Below are 25,017 nucleotides of genomic sequence, written 5' to 3' on the forward strand. Positions count from 1 at the left end.
CCCGCCTCTTCAGCTCTGATTGGCAGGGGCCTCCGCAGCCGCAAACCGTCCTGGGTCTTAGCTTGTGGTTGTTTTTTGCGTGTGCGCTTTTTATTGTCCCGCCTCTGCTTCCGTAGGCCTAACTTCCGGCTTGGCACACCGGAAGCGGCGGAAGGCAGACAGGAAGGCGGTGCAGGAGCGGCACGGAGAGCCCCCCAAGATGGTGAGTTGCCCTGAGAGGGCGAGGGCGGCGCGAAAGGCCGGGGCAGAGGCCCACGAGGAGCCGCTCCGCCCAGCCCCGTCTCTTCCTCTTCCCTCGGTGACTGGGGGACGGAGCTGTCCGTCTTCGTGGCCTCCTGCCTCGGCCTGGCGCCCCTCGAGGTCTCGCTGTGCTCACGGCTGCCCTCCTCCTTGCCGGCCGGGCTGGTGAGAGGCGGAGCCCGGCAGTGCACGGAGGGCCGCGGTGAGATGCAGCTGCTGGGCACTGTGGGCCCTCCGGACGCTGCTGGGCACCCGGCTCCCAACAGCCGCAGCCAGCGTGGTCGGGGGTGTATTTGGCTTGATGCTATTTAACATCGGAGTATATTTCACTTCGTTAAATGGTTCCTCCCATGTTGAACGCCCAGGATTCCCAGGCTGGCCTCGTGATCGGCATCGGGGTGGTGCCTTCAGACCTTACGTTAGGTTCAGGGGTGGGGTTTTTTGGGGTGTGTGTGTTCTTAAATAACAAAGCGTCTGTTGGTCCTCAAAAGATGGACAACGTTCTTCCTGTGGCATGATCACTGCCCTGCCACTGTTATGAGGATTGCTGAAGATCCTGAAGAACTAAGGATTAACTTCACTCCCAGTCAGAACACTTCCTCTGTCCCTGCAGTTCTTGATTTGCTTATATAGCACCATTAGTGTGGTAGCACTTTTTAGTGAGGCAAAAACTCAGTGATATATGCAAAATGGTTTGAGAAAATGACAGTGTTGTGATATTATCTCTTCCAAATACATTTTGCAGCCAGTAAGCTTCCCTGAAGATTTGCTGAGTTTCTTCTGATTTTGTCCTGCTTTAAATTAACAAGTTTTGATTCCCTTCCTGCAATACTCACATACAGTGGTACCTTGGGTTACAAACACCTCGGGTTACAAACACTTCGGGTTACAGATTCCGCTACCCTGGAAGTAGTACCTCTGGTTAAGAACTGGCAGCGGGAGGCCCCATTAGCTAAAGTGGTACCTCAGGTTAAGAACGGTTTCAGGTTAAGAACAGACCTCTGGAACGAATTAAGTTTGTCACCAGAGGTACCACTGTACATTCATGGTGTTTATGGCAATAACTTTTCTCACATAATTATGCTTGGCTAACCCCCTTAGATGCATTACAAATCCATGAACTGAGCCATCTTGTGCTGTGTGTCAGTATAACATGAAACCTACTGATGGGGATAGTCAGGAACCAGGCGTGGGGAGGCAGGTTGTGAATAAGTGACAATGCTTGCTGGTACAAGGAATTTTATCCCTGGTAGAAATTGCTTGGTTCCAGACAAGCAGCTTGATCTCCCCCCCCCCCCCCTTATTGCACTGAAACAGCCATGGAAGCATCTTGTTAAAGTAAACAGAGCTGGACAGCTCCTGTAGTGCTCAGGTGCAGGTCTGTGTCTGCAAAGATTCTTGGGGTGGGGGTGGGAATTTCAACTCCTTGAGAGCACTGGCTTACACTTCAGCCTATCTGGCTGTAATTATATGCTTGAAAATCTTGGAGCAATGCCTGATGAAATCTTTGTGACCAAAAAGGTTGGCTGAATAAGATTTTCAGTAGTTAGGAAAGGGACATCAGCTTCCTCCACAACTCTTTCACCCTGCCCATGGTTAGCAAAACCAGAATAAATTATGCAAAAACAGTAAGTTTTTTAATAAATTTGGAATCACTCAAGAGAAATCATTTAGTTCTGCATCATTTGTACAGGTTGCAAAATTTGTCATGATGCAGAGTGCAGAGCTCTGTTCATAAGAGCTTTTCTGAAGTGGGACCAGAAGCCAGAGCCTCAAAGCATTTGAGGGGAAGGGCTCTCTTTACACTATTGAAGGCTCTGAGCATTGGATACAGCCCTTTTGTATCACTGACAGAATAGCATCAACCTCAAACCCAACTGGATCTCCTATAGCAATACGGCAAGAAAGAGGATTTTGTGAATAAAAACTTGGTTCTTACTCCTCATTGTAAACTAAAATGAAGTGGGTCTATGGAGAGTCATTCATGAGCTAATGCCAAAAATCCTGTATCTGATTTATACTACTGTGAACCCATTTCTCTGTATTTGTTCAATATAAGGGTTAGCTCCTTTACACATCACCAAGCCTATAGAGCTCTCCCTTCCACAGAAGTGAATGGGGAAGCCAATATGGGCAGTGGACTCCTACATCTGCATGGTGAACTGTGTTGCATGTAAAAGGCTTTAGTGGAGAACCTGTGGCATTCCAGTTATGATTGAACTCCAGCTCCCATCTGTCCTAGCCAGCATGGCCAATGGTCAGGGATGATGGGAGGTGGAATCCAACAAATGCACAGAGGGTGACTGCAAGAGATTAGGATCTGTTCAGGGAAGACTAAGAAAACCCTTCCATGAATGTTAGGGATGGGGACTTTTTTCAGGCAGAGGGTCACATTCTCTCATGGGGAACACAGTCCAGTGGGGGCACATTGCAAGTGGTGGGTGGGGCAAGAAGCAAATGTGGGTAGACTTACCTTTATACAGTAGACTAAAATGTAGGAGGTTTCTGCACTTGCCCACATCTCTCCATTCTCCACTCTGGCAAACAAGGGGCATCTTCACAATTCAGGGACATATTTCAACCAGGCAAAAGCACTCAAAGAGAACATGAAGCAGAACCATTGAAGAAGTGGTGGCATGAGATTTCCCAGCCCTGCTTTATGAAATCAGTTGCATAAATCAAAATTTTTTTTAACATTTCATTTCCTTTCCTAACATTCAAATTTAGTTGATGATTTGCCTATTAATTTGGCTTGAGATGTTTCCTTTTCTGTTGCATCCTTTTTATTTAACATTGTTCATGTCTCACCCTGTTTTTTTCCATTCCCCGCTCCCCGCCCCCTGTCTGCAATCAACTTCTTCATCCAAATAAGGCTGGGCACAGAGTAAGTTTGTTCATCTTGGCCTGTTGCTAACGTTGGTGGTGGTAGGTGACAACCCACTTAGTGGCTATTAGAATGCATAAATTTATACAGATTCAGGAGCAATGTCTTGCTAGCTGCAGATGATGCTGCAACTACAGTTTTGGGGTGTGGTCAAACTCTTGCATCATGGTGCTTCATTGTGATGACTTTGTAAACCACTGTCTCAGTTTAGAGGAACCCTATCAGCTGTTTCTAAGTGAGAAGATTGATAATGGCAGACAAGTTCTTCGCTGTTGACTGCAGCAACAGGGGAGTTTGGGGTGTGCTCTACAACACAGTATGAGGATGAGACCCTGTAGGCTTGGCCAGCACTACATGTGAGTTCTGCGCATACTTTGGCAAAAGTAAGTTGGCATTCTCATTGCCAGGGACCGGGGTTTGGAGCTTGATGCGCTGGTGAGCTTAAGCTGATAAGCATTTTGTGGCTGCAGTTAAGTGTCCTCAGCTCCTTTTGCCAACATCAGGGGCAGTTTAATGCTCTGTATTACCACTGCCTGTCTTGCTTACGACACACCCCATTTACCTGCATCTGACTTGTGCAAGGCATTGTGTGGTGTCACTGCACCAAAGCAACAGCCAAAGCAAAGTGTTACTACAGAATTGTCTGCTTGCGTGCTGGAAAAAAAATGTATCTGAGGGCGAGATGACTCTGTCATCTTGAGACGGAGTGCCAACTTGAATAAAATAGGGGGGGGGGCAAGGTGAGCCCTGCCCTGAATAATGGATCACAAGACATGGCACACCCAAACCATTTGAATGGCAGTGGCCATCAACTTTGGGAGGGGCGCAGACCCCTCCAATATTTTATTGGGGAGTTGGTGCCTTTGTCTTGAGATAACAATGAAATTACTTGGATGGGTGAAGTCCTCACTTTTCAAGGAGGAAAAACTGTGGTTGCCATGTTTGGGCTTCATGCCAGATTTAACTGCAGTGGATTCAAAAACATTTTAAAACAGTCTTAATATCCGAGTGTCACAGGATTTGGAAGGAATTACAAAGTGCAATAAGGATGCGGCAATCCCACTGAAATTTAATGGGGCTGCCTTCGTTTTAGGGAAACATCACTTTGTAAGTGAAGGAATCACGGACAAGACTGGGAACTCTGAAAGTTTCGTGACATGTTGCTGGAGACTTAAATGTGTTGTCTTTCCTTTTACTCCTTTGTAAGTTGGTTTTAGTGTTGGGAGACCTTCATATCCCGCACCGCTGCAACAGCCTGCCAGCTAAATTCAAGAAGCTGCTGGTTCCTGGAAAAATTCAACACATTCTCTGCACTGGAAACCTCTGCACAAAGGAGAGCTATGACTACCTCAAGACTTTGGCTGGTGATGTTCATGTCGTTAGAGGGGATTTTGATGAGGTAACTCAACTCCTGGGTGGGGAAAGATGGTAGATTTCTGTTTGTGTTGTGCTGTTCTTTTTTAGTTTAATTACAGAACTATTGACCTTGCAAGTCTGTTTGATATCACGTGGATTGTCTTGAGTAAACGGGATGCGTGTATTTTGCATCTGACAATAGTACCCTTTTAGTCCACCAATTAACATGCTGCCATGCTGTTATTCTTAAGAATACAAAATGGCATTTTTCTTTGGAATTGATAAAACAGAAAGGGAGAATGGAGTCTTGGTGCATATGTGATTTTTGTGTTGTCGCTTTAATCCTAGAACTTGAATTATCCTGAACAGAAAGTTGTAACTGTTGGACAGTTTAAGATTGGACTGATCCATGGCCATCAGGTTATTCCATGGGGTGACATGGCCAGCCTGGCGTTACTTCAAAGGCAGTTTGACGTGGACATCCTAATTTCAGGGCACACACACAAATTTGAAGCATTTGAACATGAAAATAAGTTCTATATCAACCCTGGATCAGCAACAGGAGCCTACAGTGCTTTGGAAAAGTGAGTTGCTATATACCACAATGTGCTTGTCATTGCTAACTACAGTTAGTTGACTGAGGTACTCATGGCTGCTTGTTCTTTGCTATCAGGTTGGATTATTGCATAAATTTATTGTATATTTGGGTACAGGAAACATTCCTGAACCGAGTCTTAGAATTTCTTTGCAGTTTGGAATATTATTTTGATATCAAAGCACATAAGGGACTATGTGCAGTTGAACTTTCCCCAAAATTTTGGTCACTTTTAAAGTCTTAACCAATAAATAAAATAATAAAATACAGCTTGTTTGTGTTTCAGTAGGAGTACCAAGTTGGTTCGTATTTTGTTTGATGTAACTTAAGAGGTGTTTGGTGCTAGAGGATAAAGCAGGAGATATGAGAACTGTCTACTGAATTATATTTCCTGACTAAGGCTGCAGAAATGTCAGCTGATGTCAGGTGGTTATTTGAGGATGCTAGTGGGATTCACTTAAGACCATCTTGTACGGGGATCATAAACCTGTGGACCCTCCATGTGTTCTTGAACTACACCTCACATCATCCCTGACCGCTGGGGGTGCTGATTGGCACTAATAGGGGGTCCAACAAACAGCTAGAAGACCATGGGGTCACCATCCCCCAGTGAGTTCAGTGGGACATTCTCTTAAACAAAGGGGCCGAGAATTGGTAACTTTAGCTTTCAAAGAATTTGCTGAGTTCCGATGCAGTCATTAAAATAACACTCACATGTTTTTTTTCTACAGCAACATCATTCCTTCATTTGTGCTGATGGACATCCAAGCTTCCACTGTTGTTACTTACGTTTATCAGCTGATTGGTGATGACGTGAAAGTAGAAAGGATTGAATACAAGAAATCTTAAAGCAAATTGCTCAACTTGGTTTTTCTCCGTGGGTTTCTTTTTTTTGGGGGGGGGGGCAATATGCACTCAAGAGTCCACAGTGTTTCCAATATTGTTAACTTAGGAAATGAGTCCTCTTCCCCTACTGTAGACAGCAAAGTTTTACAGCACTTGACTTACTAAAAGTCTGCCTTGGCTTAACTCTTTTCTTTTGCCTAAAAATTATTCATGTCTGTAAATACCGTTCCAAGTGCACAGCAAAACTCTGTCTGTTCATATGAACTATTCCCAGTATTGTAATAAACACTTGTTTAACTTTAATTTGATTAAGCTAACATTATTTATAAAATATATCACAAATCAAGAAACAAAACCCCAAAATAAATACAGGTCTTTTGTTTTACTCATTACACTGCGTTAGTGTAGGAATACCAAATGAGTTTACTATGTCATAGTGTAATAGTGTAAGAAACAACTTCTAGAAGATAAAAAAGGTGTTGCTTGTTTTTCTACTAGTAATGGCAAGGCTTCTATGCCAGCTCACTGAAATACCTCCGGAGGAGGAAAAAAGCAGCATTTATATCAAGCGTTCAGAATTCTTTGGTTACTGAATCCTAATTTCCAGACTGACAGTATTGTTTACTGTAATGTATTCAAAATATGGCCTAACAAGTTTCAGCCAAAACTACTGGACCTTGTTCAGCTCTAAGCTCCTTTGGGAGGAAGGTTGGGATACAAAATTAATAAATATAGAATCAGAGAGTTGGAAGAGAACACCCTGTAACGCAGGAATCGCAGCCAAAGAATCCCTAACAGGTGGCCATCCAGCTTCTGCTAAAAAACCTCCAGTGAAAGAGAGTTCACCTCCGTTCAAGGTGGTCCGTTCCACTGTTGAATGGCTCTGACCCTCAAAAACTTATTCTTAAAGTTTAGTCAGAATCCCCTTTCTTGTAATTTGAATCCATTAGTTTGGGTCCCAGGAAAGTTAATGGTGGGGTTGGGTTTTGGTTTTGGTTTTATCAGCTTCACAAGATATATTGTCCTCTGGAAGAGTTGTTCTAGATTATCTTAAAATACTCTGTTATTTAGGGCTGCTGCATCATCCATTCCTGTACAAAAGATGTACACACAGTGATTAGCAGAAAACATCTCAATATATCTGAACTATGCAAAAAATTAAAAATGCATATTGACCGAAGCGGGACGTGTTTTCCTAAAATCATAATACCTGTAGGGGTCTTTTTTGGTGGGGTGGGGGGAAAGTTAGAAGTTGGCATACCAAGGACTGAAATGTGATTTCTGCAAGAGGTATGGTTACAGACAGCAATGCAGAGTTTAGTGCACAGGTTGCGCAATCTACTTGATATGTACCACATGCTAGAATGGGACTAGGTTTTGGTAAGTTGTTCTGAAGGTGGAATATTTATTATCCACTCTATTTTTACCCAACAATTTGTATGGAACAAGATGTGTAGTGGGGGAAAGTAGGATTAGCTCCTCCTACCACAAAATGAAACTTGACCATTTTTTACAGGTTTTTGTACCAAGCTTTTAATTCTGTCAGAATGCATCTCTTGTAACTTCAATAATTGAAAGCATTCTGTGCTTACAACTCTTCACACCTCTCATTTGTGATGTAGTCTAGAATCTGACATCTATTCTGCAAAGCAGTTGAAGAGTTAATCTGGTTAGGTCCACAGGTTATGAGAAAGTCAACTGCGCCTTTGTCTGTTTTGTCCAAAAAGGGTAAACTTGAGATACCTATTTATTTATTATGGTCCCAGGTTCCCATCCCAAATCAATGAGAAAAACATAAATGGCAACCAGCCAGCTGTTGTAGAAGAAACACAATTCACCAGATGACATGAGAAATACCCTGCTGCTTTAGAGAACTGTCTCTTTTGGATCAGTTGGTATTGCAGCCATCTACATTCGGAGAGCTGTCTTTTTTTGGATTTGTTGACATCAGAAACATCTGCCCCTTCAGAGAACTGTATTTGCATCAGTTGGCATCAGAAACATCTGCGCTTTTGCAGAACTGTCTTCTTTGGATCAGTTGATATCAGAAATATTTGGCTCATGGAGCTCAGCCAGAAGACCTTCCTTTCTTATAGACCTCATCACAGAGGAGCTCCATTTGCTTCTTGAGAAAACTCTTTTTTGGATCAGTTGGATCTTCGCAGACATTGCTCCTTCGGAGAGCATCTTTTTGGAGCAGTTGACTTCGCAAACCTCTGCTGCTTTAGAGAACTGTCTCTTTTGGATCAGTTGACATTGCAAACATCTCCTTTGGAGAGCATCCTTTTTTTGGATTGGTTCACTTTGCAAACATCTGCTCCAGACAAATGCTTTTTAAAAAATCAGTTGACACCAGAAAGCTCCTTCGGTGAACTGTCATGTTTGCATCTGTTGAAAACAGAAATACCTGCTACTTTGGAGAACTCTCTTTTTGAATCATTTGACATTGCAAACATCTCCTTTAGACAAATGCCTTTGTTGGATCAGTCTCTTAACTCTTACTGTTAAATACAAAAAGTTTAGAGAGTGAAAGAGACGGTAAAAGTGAGATAGCACTCTTGCTACATGCTGAAAAAATAGAAGGCGGGGTGAAAAAGCCATTTTGGGTTTAAGTATGAATTCTGAATGGATTTGGTGCAAGAACTCAAACAGTTAAGTCGATAATAGGCTGTAGCTAGGGAGACACAGCTAGGGAGATCAAATCCCCAAATGTGCTTTAAAATTTGACTCTGTATTTTAAGGCCTGGAAAGTGGTTTGTTGCTTAAGTATAAGTTTCAAGCCCAATTGTTTCAATAGCTCATATTGCACAGCGGGTACAAGCTGTCTTTAGATGTAGTCAGAATTTGAGACGGAGTAATGGGGATCCTTGGGACATGGGTGGTGCTGTGGGTTAAACCACAGAGCCTAGGACATGCCGATCAGAAGGTCGGCGGTTCAAATCCCTGTGACGGGGTGAGCGCCCGTTGCTTGGTCCCTGCTCCTGCCAACCTAGCAGTTCAAAAGCACGTCAAAGTGCAAGTAGATAAATAGGTACCGCTCCAGCAGGAAGGTAAACGGCGTTTCTGTGTGCTGCTTTGGTTCGCCAGAAGCAGCTTCGTCATGCTGACCACATGATCCGGAAGCTGTACGCCGGCTCCCTCAGCCAATAAAGCGAGATGAGCGCCGCAACCCCAGAGTCGGCCACGACTGGACCTAATGGTCAGGGGTCCCTTTACCTTTTAATGGGGATCTTTAACAATTGGCACAGGGCCCATAAAGGAGAGCAGGGCATCTGGCAAAACCACAGCATTCTCCATAAAGAACACATTTCTGCAGTTTTGCCTAATATGGAGAGGTTAAGTTTTGGTCAGCTTACACACAAAGGGTTATAAAACTGGCTTGCTATATTTTGCTTGTTTGGGTGGGTATATTAACCCCTAGATGTCCAAATACCAGAGTACTGACAACAGTACATCTTGGGAGCCAACAGTTCAAATCCCCACTCGGCCATACGCAACTCACAGGGTGACCTTGGGCAGTAGCTTACTCTCAGCCGGACCTCGCAGGGTTGCTGTGGCGGTTAAACGACGGAGAGGGAACGATAGAATAAACGTAACGAACAACAACTGCCACTTCCGGCTGCAGTGCCTCTCTCAAGATGGCGCCCACGTTCGTCGTCTCTCGTCCCTCGCCGCCGCCAAGATGGCGGCGCTTCCGACCTTCCTTCCCCTCTCCATCCATTTCCGCCTCTCCCAAGATGGCGGCGGCGGCAGCGGAGGAACGTGCGCGGCTGCTGGAGGCCAGCTGGCGGCGGGCGGCGAGTTTTAGGTTTTCAGGAGCAATAGAGCATGTGCAAAGGGCGCCGCGACCACCCTCTCCGACTTCTTTAAAATATATATATTGGTTTTCACAATTTTATAAACAAACAAACACATGACAAACAAACATAAATCATAGCCTTATTGAAAATTACACTTATTAACTTTGTTAAGTGACTTTCTCTGTTCCCCTTGGTTGAATTTCATTGCATACCCTTTTAACGGTTTTACAAAATTTAACTTAAACATTGACATCTTTAAATCTTCACATTATGAAATTAAATATATTAATTCATCACTTAACATAAATAAAATCCTAAAATATCTGCAAGCTGTTTTCAGTTAATTTAACTTAACACCCTCTCCGACTTCTTCCCACCCCCCCATCAGTCCCTGCAGGTTGCTCTTTTGTAAGGGCTCTGTAGAGCCTCCATAGCTCAGCACAGTCTATGCGCTTGGGATGGCAGGAGTTCAGGAACAAGCAGCGCTGCAGCCCAACCCTCCGGATCTGAGTCCAGAACAGGCATAGGCAAACTTGACCCTCCAGCTGTTTTGGGACTACAATTCCCATCATCCCTGACCACTGGTCCTGTCAGCTAGGGATGGTGGGAGTTGTAGTTCCAAAACAGCTGGAGGGCCGAGTTTGCCTATGCCTGGTCCAGAGGTACTCTGCCCAGTGGCACCTCCAGCTGCTCCCTGCTGCTACTTTTGCTTGGGCTGGATCGTGCCTCTCATAAGGGGCTTAAAGAGGAGGGAAGAGTCCAGTTGAGCCTTGTCTCCCTGCACACATGTCCCCATGCTTCTAACATCCGGACTCTTCACAGCCGGCTTTCCCTCTGCACCAAATCCCCAGTTTATGGGGGAAACGCACTTGGATCCAGTTCCTGTCTTGCTCTTTTCCGTGACCTTTTTAAGAATAGAATAATAGTCCTGCTGGATGAGGCCAGGCCAAAGGGGACCCATCCAGCCTAGCATCCTTTTCTCACAGTGGACAGCCAGCAAACTGACCGCGGAGGAGCAGAGCATAGCCATTGCAGCTAGTAGCCATTGATAGCTCTCCTCCATGAATTTGTCCAATTCTCTTTTAACACCAGCCAAGCTGGTGGCTTCTTGGACTTCTTGAGGGTTTGCAAAGGCGCTTTGAACTCACCTGGGAGCCCTTGGGCAGAGAGGAAAGAGAGTCCCCTGGGGGCTGCTGTGGTTCCTATGGTGTCTCTCCTAGCCATGGCATCAACCAGGCAGGTGAAGATCACAAGGGGAAGAGGCAAGCCTGGAGTTTTTGCTCCTACCAGGCCTGTCTAGATAGTGGATGACAAATGTCAATTGCCATCTGCTTTAAAGAGTTTATAGGATTGTGTTTTAATGCTGTAAGTCACCCTAAGACCTTCAGATGAAGGGTAGGTATAATAATAATGATAATAATAATAAAATACAGATAGGTAGCCGTGTTGGTCTGCCATAGTCAAAATAAAAAAATTCCTTCCAGTAGCACATTAAAGACCAACAACAACAACAACAACAACAACAACAACAATAATAATTTATTTATACCCCGCCCATCTGGCTGAGTTTCCCCAGCCACTCTGGGCGGCTCCCAATCAAATGTTAAAAACAGTACAGCATTAAATATTAAAAACTTCCCTGAACAGGACTGCCTTCAGATGTCTTCTAAATGTCAGTTAGTTGTTTATTTCTTTGACATCTGGTGGGAGGGCGTTCCACAGGGCAGGTGCCACTACCAAGAAGGCCCTCTGCCTGGTTCCCTGTAGCTTTGCTTCTCGCAATGAGGGAACCGCCAGAAGGCCCTCAGAGCTGGATCTCAGTGTCTGGGCTGAACAATGGGGGTGGAGACGCTCCTTCAATTGTAGGTAGTCCTACAATTGTAGTGTTGGAAAGTACCTACCCCAAGGTTCATCTATTCCAACCCCTTACAATGTAGGAATTAATAATAGTAATAAATAGCCAATCCATTTCCAAGGAAGGCCAAGTTGCCATGGGGCTGCTCAACTCCAGACCAGCTTACTGGGTTGTCTGTTTAAATGCAAACAGGATAGCATCTCTTTTTCTGTCACATGTTCTGCTATTTTTATTGTTACACTAAGAAACTCAAGGTGCCATGCGCAGTTCTCCTTCTCCATCTTGTCTTCACAACAACCCTGTGAGGTAGGTTAGGCTGAGACCAGCTCTCAAGGTCACTAAATTAGTTTAATGGCCAAATGGGGAACCCTGGTACCTCCTAGGTGGCGCTGTGGGTTAAACCACAGAGCCTAGGACTTGAGCACGTCAGAGTGCAAGTAGATAAATAGGTACCGCTCCAGCGGGAAGGTGAATGGCGTTTCCGTGTGCTGCTCTGGTTCGCCAGAAGCGGCTTAGTCATGCTGGCCACATGACCCGGAAGCTGTACGCTGGCTCCCTCGGCCAATAAAGTGAGATGAGCGCCGCAACCCCAGAGTCAGTCACGACTGGACATAATGGTCAGGGGTCCCTTTACCTTTACCTCCTAGGTTCCTAGTCTAACCACTACACAACACTGCCTCTCTACATACAAGAAATTACCAAGAAACATACTATGGGAAAAGTTCTGTTTGCTGAGAAACAGATGCAACCCTGGATCAGTTGATGCAACCTCGCCCCAGGCTCCTGACATGAAAGGAAGTCTCACCTGCAAAGTGGGAATGACCCAGAGAATGCATAACATCATTTAACGGTTTGCTCTATCCTGCCCTTCCTCCCCAATGCTAAAAACTCTGCTATGGAAAACTAATAAAATCAGGGTATGGTAGGAGGTTGGGACTAGATGAGCCTTGCGGGTACCTTCCAACTCTACAATTGTAGGACTACCTGCTCTTCACCTGAAGGTCCCAGGCTGACTTACAACATTAAAACACAATCCTATAAACTGTTTAAAGCAGATGGCAATTGACATTTGTCATCCACTATCTAGACAGGCCTGGTAGGAGCAAAAACTCCAGGCTTGCCTCTTCCCCTTGTGATCTTCACCTGCCTGTTTGATGCCATGGCAAGGAGAGACACCATAGGAACCACAGCAGCCCCCAGGGGATTCTTTTTCCTCTCTGCCCAATGGCTTCCAGGCAAGTTCAAAGCGCCTTTGCAAACCCTCAAGAAGTCCAAGAAGCCACCAGCTTGGCTGGTGTTAAAAGAGAATTGGACAAATCATGGAGGAGAGCTATCAATGGCTACTAGCTGCAATGGCTCTGCTCTGCTCCTCCGCGGTCAGTTTGCAGGCTTCCCACACACAGCTGGCTGTCCACTGTGAGAAAAGGATGCTAGGCTGGATGGGTCCCCTTTGGCCTGGCCTCATCCAGCAGGACTATTATTCTAGCAAGGAGAAGCCCCATGTGGCGGTTGGGAGCCTCAGGCTCCTAGCTTGAAAATGGTTGCAGTGTGGTTTAAAATACAAGGCACGTGGACCAACTTGCAGCCCCTTGGGAACCCTCAAATCCGTTTTGGAGGGTTGGGGAACCTTCCTGAGAAGATCTGGGTGGCACACATGGGCAGGAGGGCTGCTGGCGCTGCTTGGAATACAGTCCTGAGCTCTTTTAATTGTATGTGTATATATATATATTGAACATGCCTTCTCTGTTTATTTGCAGCATTCACTGCCTTCCTGGCAGAAGGTCTGCCCTCTAATCACAAAGCCCCAGTGGCGTAGCGTGGGGGGTGCAGGGGGGGCCGGCCGCACCGGGCGCAACATCTGGGGGTTAGGGGGCGCAAATCCACCGGTTAGGGGGCGCAAATCCACGGGTTAGGGGGCACAAATTACTTGCCTTGCCCCGGGTGCTGACAACCCACGCTACGCCACTGCAAAGCCCTGGCAGTCTTTCCCATTTCCCTTTTCTGTTTCGTTCTCAGCTGGGTGCTCTGCTCCTTTGCCCCACGGTGACAGGCAGTCAGCAAAGCCTGCAAAACCGAAAGAAGGCAGCTTTGTCCCTTTCTGCAGTCTCTTCCCCCTACCCTGTGTTGTCCTCTCCCTCAGGATCCCAGCCAGCTCTAACACTGTGTGTCCCATGAGGCCAGGGAGAGAGTCCCCTGCTCCAAACCCAGCCCTCTCTGGGAGGAAAGGCTACAGCTCAGAGGCGGGGCACGGTCTTTTGCACACAGGAGGTCCCAGGGACATCTCCAAGGGCTGCTGCTTCCAGTCAGTGTGGGCCATACAGAGCTAGAGAGACCAATAGCCTGACTTGATATGGGGCAGCTTCTGTGACTTTTACTGGGTGCTGAGTTTACTGCATCAGCTCTGTCGTTTGCAGGGGCAAAGATGGAGCAACTATTTTCTCATTCCCTGAAGCACCCCCTCCCATTCCACCAACTTCAATGGAAGGGGGAATAACTCCAGTCCCAGACCTGTTGTGAAGATGTGAGGGTTGCTGTTGATACGTTGCTGGAATGATGGGGCTTAGTATACCACATTACTACACCAGGCCACATGGGTTTCTGCTCTGTTCTTGGGGAGTATTCTGCCACACGTACGGGAGGAGTTTCATACAGTGTAAATTGTGTTCTGCCAACACAGCTACACCACCGGAACAGAACTCGTGCTTCTTCCTGTGGCCCCTTAGTTAGCAGGTCTTTTTTATTTTTATTATTAATTTTTAATTGGTTTTTACAAGAACAAATTCAAAAGAATAAAAAGAAAAAAACTTTTACCATATCCATATATGAGATTCTCTGAATCTCGCGACTTTCCCCTGCACGGGTGCTTAAAACAATTTTTCTAAAACTACATATCATTACATTAGCCACAGTTTTTGTTTCTCTAAATTATCCATATTTTTTGTTTCTTTACAAGTTATTTTTACAGTTCAGCTAATCTTTTTATTTGTTTACAATGGTCTCCTAAGTAAATTATAAATTCCCCCCATTCTTTTTAAAAGTCATTAACTTCTGGATTCCTGAGTCTCCCAGTCAGTTTTGCCATTTCGGCATAGTCCAGCAGTTGGGTTTGCCATTCTTCCCTGGTCGGAACCTGTTGGTTCTTTCCATCTTTGGGCTAGTAGCACCCTTGCCAGTTAGCAGATCTTTAATGCAGGATCATGCCCCGCGATGCATATTTCTGTCTGTGCATCAATGTGTACTTGATTCATTCCCTTTTGCCGAGGCAAGGATCTGCACCCTCCTCTATACTGAGCCCAGGTGCAGTAGGTGGAAACTTCTGGCAGCTGGGATGAGCAGAGTTGCATATTCACTCTCCAACATGCAAAGCGTCTGTGGAACGGAATAGGTGGCAAATGCTGCACTGTTTCCTAATCTATCAACGTTTCTTTCTTTTCTTAATCTATTAGCTATAAAACGCTCCTTTGCATCTGGGCACCAGGAGTGTTGTGAAAGCAGCGTGGGGGCGGGGAAAGCAGGGAGACTCATAAACGCTCCAATAATTGGTTTTTAAGGGGGTTTCCCCCCCCCCTTCCCTCCTTTCTTCTTGGTGAATTCTCAATTTCCCTATAAAAGAGGAAATTCATTTCCAGACACTAATGTAATGTCAGTGTGCAGGGTACTCAGCATGGATGATGTATAGGGGGACACTGCAGGGAGAGGACTACTTAATGATGCATAGAATTAAATCCTGCCTTCCTCAGCTGAGCCTTGTTCCTCCCTCCTTGTTCCCAGGCTCCTAGGGCATCATGGGATGTGAAGGCAGGGATTTGTATTGTCTGTACTGTGGAACAGCAGTGCCCACCTGGTCCCATCCTGACCTTCCCTTCTCTGAAGTCTCTGGCGCTATCAGAATCCTGAGCCCTTATTCCATCTGCTGTGTCTTCAGAGGGAACCTCGGGGCCGTTCAAAACCCTGAGTATTTGGACACAGCATGTAAGCAACTAAACTGAAACCCTCTGAATTATATCCTGGGCTGTCCTTGCTGCCTGGCAGCGTTGAGCCACTGGGATCCACTCTTGACCTACAGTACATGTGAAGAGGAACTGGGGGTCACAAACAGGAACCAGGAGTGCATTGTGACAGCTAAGAAGGTTAATGGAAGTCATATAGCTTCCAGAACATGGGAAGTAATGGTACCTAGTTCTGCTTTAGCTTGGCCAGGTGTACAAGGTGTCCAGTATTGGGCAACATGGTTTAACGGGGAATATTGACAAAGTTGGGACATGCCCACAGGAACCACAGATACAGTAAGGGGCCTGGAGACCCCAAAGTCCGATGAGCAAAGATGGAAGGACTTGGGTATGTTTAACCTGCAGCCACTACGCTAGAATGAATTCATTTCCTGTTGCTCCAGTTAGCATGGCGTGAAATTGCAAGAAAGAGGAGTTGGTATAGAAAAAAAGGTTCTGATTTCAGTACGGTGGGGGAACCTGCCTTCGAAGGTGGTAAACCTTTGGTAGAGGTTGTTAAGCACAGTCTGGGTGGCCACCAACCCCAGGTGCTTTAGTACTGGATGTCATGCATCCAGGAAGGGCTTGGGCTACATGAGCCTCAAGGGCTCCTGAAGACGACCCTGGAGGAGCAGACAGCCACCACTAGGTCTCATGCCAACAAGCTATCGGCAGTTCCCAATCCATGGTAGTGTCTGTCTTGTGCCTTTCAGGCCCAGAGATGCCCGGGCCCCAGCAGGAAGGGCCAAGTAGCACCCAGGATAGAGGAGAGATGATGGTTGGCCTGTCCTTGGGGAGGATGTGTGTGATTCCAGGGGGGTTCAGACCCCAGGGTGTGTGACTCCAGGGGGGTTCAGACCCCAGCCCCCCACAGGACTCCTCCCTGTGCTCCGACTGAACCCTTCCGTGCTGGCAATAAATCTCCCTGTGTGTATTATTTGTTTCTTGTTGACACCCTCTCTGAGTGCTTGGGGTGTTTGTAGGGACTGTGATTATGGGGTGCTGGGGCTTTCACAGTGCCATGTGCATTTGCTTGCGTTGTTACCCTTGGGCACACACTGTTTGTGTGTGTGTTCACCCATGGCTGGCCATGCTATGGGTGGGTACTGCTGGTGGTGTTGCTTGGGATGCCATGTGCTCCAGAGCAGGGGCAGGCAACCTAGGGCCTGGGGCCCAGATGCAGCCCAATCGCCTTCTAAATCCAGCCCATGGACGGACCGGGAATCAGCGTGTTTTTACATGAGTAGAATGTGTCCTTTTATTTAAAATGCATCTCTGGGATATTTGTGGGGCATAGGAATTTGTTCATTATTTTCCTTCAAAATATATTCCGGCTGCCCCCCACAAGGTCTGAGGGGTGGTGGACTGGCCCATGGCTGAAAAAGGCTGCTGATCCCTGCTTTAGAGGGGTGGGGAGGAATCGGTTTTGCAGTGTATGCTTCCTGGTGTTTAATCAGAATCTCCTGCTCTTGAATCCACTGGCTTCAAGAGCAGGAGAAAATAAACTTGCTCCATCTTCCTTGTGGCAGCCCTTTAGATATCTGAAGATTGCTATTGTATCTCCTCCCAGTCTAAACATCCCCAACTCCCTCGACTGTTCCTCATAAGGCTTGGTCTGCAGACCCTTGATCTTCTTGGTTTCCCTCCTCTGCACACATTCCGGCTTGTCAATACCCTTCTTAAATTGTGATGCCCGAAATAGACACAGTATACTTCATTTCCCCCACTCCATGTCAGACACTTAAGGAAAGTTGAGTCACATATATTTGTAGAAAACTCGAATGTTCGAAACTGGCAAATTGTCAGCCATTAGTGAAAGATGTGACTTGCTTAGTCAATGATGCTTTAGCAGCCTTTCTGCCACATTTATCAGCTGAAAGGAATTGACTGCCAAGTCAATGTGTTGTTACGGACACACCCACCTCCTCCTCCTTTTTTTAAACCACATTGCAATATTTAACCCACCAAGAAAGTGCCTTTGAACCTGGGGGAGACTTCACTTTAGAAAATCCTAACCGTTAGGCAACTTCATCTTAGTGTTTATCGGGAAGGTAATGGTTAACTAAGGTCTGACGTTGCTGAGTCACAGAGCATAACTCATCAACCCAGATCTCTCATATAAACATTAATACCGTCTACTTAAACTGCTTAAATTCATCTGAAGCCCCACTGTCATCGAGTAACTGGGTGGGTGGGACTGAAGCTCCAGGGGCAAATGCCCCTTAAGGCTGCTGTGTATTCTGGGATCTGAGGGGCACTCCCCCCCCCCCACAGGAATGATGGTGTGCGATGAAGAATGGCAGGCCTGCCGCTGCAGTTCGATACAAACCCGCTGCGCACACAGAAGCTGCTGATCTACCTGTGCACGCATTCCCAACTCATTCAGATACAGCCTTGTGTTCCGGAACCACAAACTTGCTTTTAAAAATTCCTCAGCGCTTCCTATCCTTTTGTTAACGTTGCTGCCCCCACCTCTCACCCAAACACCCCGACATTCCAGTTTGAATATCTGGGCAAGTACTTTCCCTGGCACACCTGAAGGGAATTAAGAGTAACCTCGTGTATTCTGATACCAAAGAAAAGCACCATGGGAACACAGGGCGCTTTGTCAAAACACCAAAATAGCAGCCCAGAATTTCAAGAAACCCTTTCTCAAAGACTAAGTGGTTTTGAGCCTTGTCACTCTATGGCTTCCAGGTGGCCTGTGCCTTTCCTCTAAGTCTGAGAGAGTAATTCCTAGCAAGTTAGTAGTAGTAGTAGTAGTAGTAGTAATAATAATAATAATAATAATAATAATAATAATAATAATAATAATAATAATAATAATAATTTATACCCTGCCCATCTGACTGGGTTTCTCCAGCCACTGGGCGGCTTGCAACGGAATATTAAAATACAATAACCTATTAAACATTAAAAACTTCCCTAAACAGGGCTGCCTTCAGATGTCTTCTAAAAGTCTGGTAGTTGTTTTTCTCTTTGACATCTGTTGGGAGGGCGTTCCACAGGGCGGGTGCCACTACTGAGAAGGCCCTCTGCCTGGTTCCCTGTAACTTGGCTTCTCACAGCGAGGGAACCGCCAGATGGCCCTCAGAGCTGGACCTCAGTGTCCGGGCAGAACGATGGGGGTGGACACGCTCCTTCAGGTATACTGGACTGAAGCCATTTAGGGCCTTGGCGTAACTTAGGATGCCAGGGCTGTGGGAGGGGTGTCTTATAGCCTCCAGTAAGATGCCACAGAAGAGAAGACCCTGTCAGCCTGATGATTTCACCACAGAAATTCAGGTCATGCAAAGGAAGCGAGAGAGGAACAGCAGCTCATTTGCCTGCAGTAGTGGGGGACAGGGGAGACGGGACTGCTACCCTGCCAGCCCAACTGGGCCACCCAGGTGCTGATCAGCAGCTGGTCTTTGGCACTTTGCGGACTCTGTCTTTGCCCATATTGTTCGTGTTCAGTTGTGGGTGAACATATCAGGCAACACAGTGATTCTTCAAACAGCTCTTGTTTATTCACAGGCCAGGCCAGAACCGAACTGAAGGGTTCAGTCATCCTGCTTATATAGAGCTCCAGTACAATGTAACTGTAACAATTTTCTAAAACTATCCAATCACGGAACGTCACTTTTGATCCCTTATTTGCATAACTATCTACAGTATCCCCCTGCTGGCCCAGGGTGAGAACTTCAGTACATAACAGTTTGATTACAAACCCTGTGGGCAAAAGCAATGTTGCCCAAAGTCATTGTGACATCAGGTGATTGGCATCTAGCTGGCCTGCCCATTTGTCAAACTTGGCCCATGGGGTGGGAGAGAGAACAATCTGCCCCACCACCTGAATCCAGTCCCCCAACCTTGACCTACTGAGGTCAGCACAGGCAGGTGACCAGCAAGATCTTTCTTTTAATTATGTTGATAATAATACAAACACTTCATGCCACTTTTTGGCTCCAACAAGACTTTCAGAGTGTTTTATATTTTTTAAAAATACAAACAAACCGTCAGATAACAAAAATCTCAAAAAAGAACTGGCAGGATCCGAGACCAGGGAGAAGAGTCGGTGAAAGAAGACTGGAAGAAATTTAAAGACTACTTAAAGAAATATTGTAAAATTAATGAATGTTAGAAAGATGTTGGATAGAAACTAAGCGGTTTCCAGCTGTAATGCTTTAGGAGATATGAAAAAAGGATTATAAATGGGTAAAAGTTTAATGGTAAGGATTTGCTGAACTAACAAACTGAAATGGAATACAAAGAAGGGAAGTATGAGGAGGTCAGAGGAAATAAGGGTATGGAAGTTATGTTATTGAAAATTAATGTGTGTTTTTAACTGCTTATTATTTCGTATGTTTATTTTTTATTTTTTCTTATATTCAAAAAATGTTCTCAATAAATATCTTTAAAAAAAACAAAAAAACAAAAATCTCAAAAAAGGGACATACCTTTGACACAATTTGGTCTCCTTTTTCTCCTTTATTAAAGAAGAACAAAATATTTTAATACCATCATCGGCACATGACTAAAGGTGTTGGTGGCCCATCTAAGAGGGATCTTGGGCCGGGGCAGACAGAGGTTGCCAAGGTGACTGGGGTGTTTGAGAGAGAGGTGACAGGGAAAGAGTGCCTTTAGCAAGGTGTGTTGGGAAGAAAGGGAGAAGAAAGACTGAGATCCATCTTGGGCAGGCTGGCTGAAGGCCTTTGACTCCATCACTCCATTGCTGCGGGTAAGATGCCCTGCTTGAGATGGCCGTGTCGTCAGATCTGGACTCCCTCCATGCAGACTGAAGGTGTAAATATGTGAATAAATCATATTTCTTAAAGCTACAGTGGTCTCCATTGCGTCTTCAAATCTCCAAAGGAGCACAGACCTTGGGGGAGTTCCTGGAACCCCCTGGAAGCTTGCTATCACTGGACAGAGAGTGTGGGTGGTGCCCAACATTTGTGAGGTGTGGATATATATAGCAAGAGGTTTTTTTGTTTTGTTTTGTTATTTAGGGGATTTTAATTTAATTCTAAATTATATACCGGAAACGTGGAAGATTACATGGGGTAAAAAAAAAAGATTTACCGTGCCATATTAGAAGCAAAAAAAACTTGTTTTGATGAATTGGAAGAGCCGCAAATAGATTCCATTGAGCACATGGATTGACAATATGGACAGACTAGTTACATACAAACGAATTGCATATCGACGCAAATTAAGAATGGATAAATATGAAGAAATCTGGAAGGGATACTTAAGCGATAAGGTGGAAAATGGTGGGAAGTAGGGGGAGGAGAGGTGGGGAAATATTGTTAAAAGGGTGTAGTTATAGATACATCAGTACTCAAATCTGAATTGTTAAATTGTGTTATTAGAGTTATTGTGGTTTTTGTTGTATGTGTTTTTTGTGTTTGCTGTTTGTGTTGAAAAAATGATTAAATAAATTAATTTTTAAAAAATTAATAATCCCATTTCCATCTTCTAAGGCATTAGTTTGATGCCACCTGCAAATTTGAGGCACTCTGTGATCAAAGACGTTAAAAGCAAAAGATTTCTGTATTGCAAGGGGTTAGACTAGACGACCCTTGTGGTCCCTTCCAGTTCCACAGGTCTATGATTCTGTGAACCACCAGGGCAAGACAGAAGCTTGTGCCCACCCACCCAGTCTATGCTGATGAGGAGCCACTTCTGAGCACTTTTGGAGAAAGGAACACCAACCAGCTACAGAACAAATAAGAAATAAATAAATGCGAAATGCTTCTCTGACTATTTATTTAAAATGTTTCTACCCGCCATTTAGCTAAAAATGATCCCAATGCGGCTTACAAAAATTAGTTAGTAAGACTTGCAGTTGAAGAAGAAGTGGCACAGAAGGTAAAGAGAACAGGAGGGAAGAGAACATCTGTTACGCATTCCCAAACCAGGCCTGAACCTCAAGATACCAGGCCACTCCTAAATAAACCTTCCCTGGACCTCTTGGATGGGAATAACTGGCAACTAATGGCAGATGCCTCCTTCTTGGGGAAGGTGTTGGAAGGTGTTGGAGGGAGTAGCAGCGGAGCAGCTGCAAGCATCCTTGGATGACACAAAATACTTTGATCCATTCCTGAAAGACCAGGTGCGCAGCCTGGGAGATATTCTGGACTCACAGCTGTCCATGGATGCACAGGTCAATTCTGTGTCCAGGGCTGCTGTCTACCAACTCTACTTGGTATGCAGGCTGAGACCCTACCTGCCTGTAGATTGGCTCACCAGAGTGGTGCATGCTCTGGTTATCTCTCACTTGGACTACTGCAATGTTCTCTTCGTGGGGCTACCTTTGAAGGTGACCCGGAAACTACAACTAATCCAGAATGTGGCAGCTAGACTGGTGATTGGGAGTGGCCGCTGAGACCATATAACACTGGTCTTGAAAGACCTACACTGGCTCCCAGTACGTTTCCGAGCACAATTCAAAGTGTTGGTGCTGACCTTTAAAGCCCTAAACGGCCTCAGTCCTGTATACCTGAAGGAGCGTCTCCACCCCCATCGTTCTGCCCGGACACTGAGGTCCAGTGCCGAGGGCCTTCTGGCGGTTCCCTCACTGCGAGAAGCCGAGTTACAGGGAACCAGACAGAGGGCCTTCTCGGTGGTGGCACCCGCCCTGTGGAAAGCCCTCCCACCAGATGTCAAAGAGAAGAACAACGACCAGACTTTTAGAAGACATCTGAAGGCAGCCCCATTTAGGGAAGCTTTTAATGTTTAATAGGTTATTGTATTTTAGCGTTTTGTTGCAAGCCGCCCAGAGTGGCTGGGGAAACCCAGTCAGATGGGCGGGGTATAAATAATAAATTATTATTATTATTATTATTATTATTATTATTATTATTATTATTATTATTATTAATCCAGGTCAAGCAGCTGTTCTCCTACCACAGTCATACAGTCTGCACAGATACTGGCCATGTAGGAGAACAATTATGTCTGAAAATGCACCCACCCACCCCAGTGGATCCAGGAGCAGAGCAGATGACCAAGGCCAGGCCAGGAGGACAGGGGCGCTCCTATCACACACTTCCTTCCACTACAGGTGACAATGGCAGTAGGGCTCCTCACAAGAGAGGGCGTTGTGGAGTTGCCCTCTTTTTTTTTGCTGACATCCCTGGTGGTTTGGTCTTAGCAAAGAGCAATCCCTTCCTGAAAGCATGCCCTCCAGCAGAGAAGGCGACAACACCCAGGCCAGAAAGACAAAGCTGATCTTAAAAAGGCAAATGGACCCCTGACCATTAGGTCCAGTTGTGGCCGACTCTGGGGTTGCGGCGCTCATCTCACTTTACTGACCGAGGGAGCCGGCGTACAGCTTCCGGGTCATGTGGCCAGCATGACTAAGCCGCTTCTGGGGAACCAGAGCAGCGCACGGAAATACCATTTGCCTTCCCGCTGGAGTGGTACCTATTTATCTACTTGCACTCTGACGTGCTTTCGAACTGCTAGGTGGGCAGGAGCAGGGACTGAGCAACGGGAGCTCACCCGTCACGGGGATTCGAACCACCGACCTTCTGATCGGCAAGTCCTAGGTTCTGTGTTTTAACCCACAGTGCCACCTGCATCCTTAAGGCTGATCTTACCAAACGGTTATTTCCTAGACAACTGAGATAGTTAGGGGAAGCTTGCAAGGCAGCATGGACATGAGGGGATTCCCAGCTGATGAATTGTCTCAGCTGCAAGTGACAAGAAGGTTAGGCACCTGGGGAATTTTGGCAACAGGGTGAGTAAGGCAGCAAACCCTCCTCCTTATTAATCTCACAAATCTCAAGTTTCCAAGTAATAGTTGTTGTTGTTGTTGTTATCATTATCATTAATGATTTTCAATTTTATACATTTCAATAATTTTATTATCATTTTAACATTTCAAAACTTGACTTCCTTCCCCCTCTTTCTGCAGTTCCTTAAATTTATTTTTTATATTTTCTGCATATCCAAATTAAGTTAATTCACTCATTTATTCATCTACTTTAAATATATACTCTTATAAAACTGCAGGTTATTACAGTAATCCTGCCAATGTTCTTATCTGTTTACAATCTATTTGTACATATTCAATAAACAAGTTCCATTCTTTTATTTAAAAAAGTTTGTTATCTTGATTTCTGATTTTTCTGGTAAGTTTTGCCATTTCTGCATATTCCTGAAGTTTTTGTACCCACTCTTCTTCTTCTTCTTCTTCTTCTTCTTCTTCTTCTTCTTCTTCTTCTTCTTCTTCTTCTTCTTTCCATTTTGGGGCAAGGAACATTCTTGCCGCTGTAGTCGTATACATGAATAAATTCCTGTACAGTTTGGGTAGTTCTGTCCCTGTAATTCCCAAAAGTTTCCAAGTAATATAGCTTGGAATATATTACCTGGAATAGGTATACAGGTAAAAAATAAAATAAACCAGCAGGGGGGTGGGGCTATATTCAGCATATTGTAGAGAATGCCTCACGGTTACCCTTGATTGCAATGCCATCAGCTGTTCTGTTCCTGTTGCTTAACCTTTTCCTTATGTTCTTCATGCACCTGGTGGTATTACAGTGCAGTCCTAACCAGTTATTTATTTATGTAAAAATAGACTGGTGGCTTCAGGAAGACTTTAAACAGCGTTGGGGACAAAATAGTGTCTGGTGGAACCTCACAACACAAGCTCCAGGGAGTCAAAGCACACTCCACAGTGCTACTCTGGACTCAACTGCACAGGTAGGAATGAAACCACTGCAGTCCTCAGGAGTATGCCAGTGGTACCCAAAGCCACTGAGAGATTGAGTAAGGGAAACAGGGGCTCACTCCATCACCCAACTTTTGATAATGTTCATTCACGCAGAGAGAATTCCCAAACCAGGCCTGAACCTCAAGATACCAGGCCACTCCTAAATAAACCTTCCCTGGACCTCTTGGATGGGAATAACTGGCAACTAATGGCAGATGCCTCCTTCTTGGGGAAGGTGTTGGAGGGAGTAGCAGCGGAGCAGCTGCAAGCATCCTTGGATGACACAAAATACTTTGATCCATTCCTGAAAGACCAGGTGCGCAGCCTGGGAGACATTCTGGACTCACAGCTGTCCATGGATGCACAGGTCAATTCTGTGTCCAGGGCTGCTGTCTACCAACTCTACTTGGTATGCAGGCTGAGACCCTACCTGCCTGTAGATTGGCTTGCCAGAGTGGTCCATGCTCTAGCTATCTCTCGCTTGGACTACTGCAATACGCTCTGTGTGGGGCTACCTTTGAAGGTGACCCAGAAACTACAACTAATCCAGAATGCGGCAGCTAGACTGGTGACTGGGAGTGGCCGCCGAGACCACATAACACCGATCTTGAAAGACCTACACTGGCTCCCAGTACGTTTCCGAGCACAATTCAAAGTGTTGGTGCTGACCTTGAAAGCCCTAAATGGCCTCGGTCCAGTATACCTGAAGGAGTGTTTCCACCTCCATCATTCTGCCCAGACACTGAGGTCC

The 25,017-nt window shown here is 45.5% G+C and overlaps 1 protein-coding gene and 1 long non-coding RNA gene across 3 annotated transcripts in view; one reads left to right on the plus strand and one right to left on the minus strand.

The window, feature by feature from the left end:
- LOC308592091 overlaps window positions 1-25,017 on the minus strand; it is a 302,880-nt gene that overhangs the window by 80,617 nt on the left and 197,246 nt on the right. The window contains exon 2 of the long non-coding RNA XR_014010368.1: window positions 21,862-21,947. This is a non-coding gene — a long non-coding RNA (uncharacterized lncRNA). The remainder of the gene's footprint in view (window positions 1-21,861; window positions 21,948-25,017) is intronic.
- Window positions 101-6,224, plus strand: VPS29 (VPS29 retromer complex component). Of its 2 annotated transcripts, XM_081203278.1 has the most exons (5): window positions 101-202; window positions 3,113-3,124; window positions 4,332-4,523; window positions 4,829-5,064; window positions 5,807-6,224. In XM_081203278.1, the coding sequence occupies exons 1-5, from the start codon at window positions 200-202 to the stop codon at window positions 5,922-5,924; spliced, it is 561 nt and encodes a 186-aa protein (XP_081059404.1). In that variant the 5' UTR covers window positions 101-199; the 3' UTR covers window positions 5,925-6,224. The 2 variants fall into 2 exon arrangements, with proteins under 2 accessions (XP_081059404.1, XP_081059405.1); XM_081203279.1 differs by lacking the exon at window positions 3,113-3,124 and having other exon boundaries at window positions 111-202.

This window comes from Podarcis bocagei (assembly GCF_964188305.1).
Source record: "Podarcis bocagei genome assembly, chromosome: 7".
Classification (NCBI taxonomy): domain Eukaryota; kingdom Metazoa; phylum Chordata; class Lepidosauria; order Squamata; family Lacertidae; genus Podarcis; species Podarcis bocagei.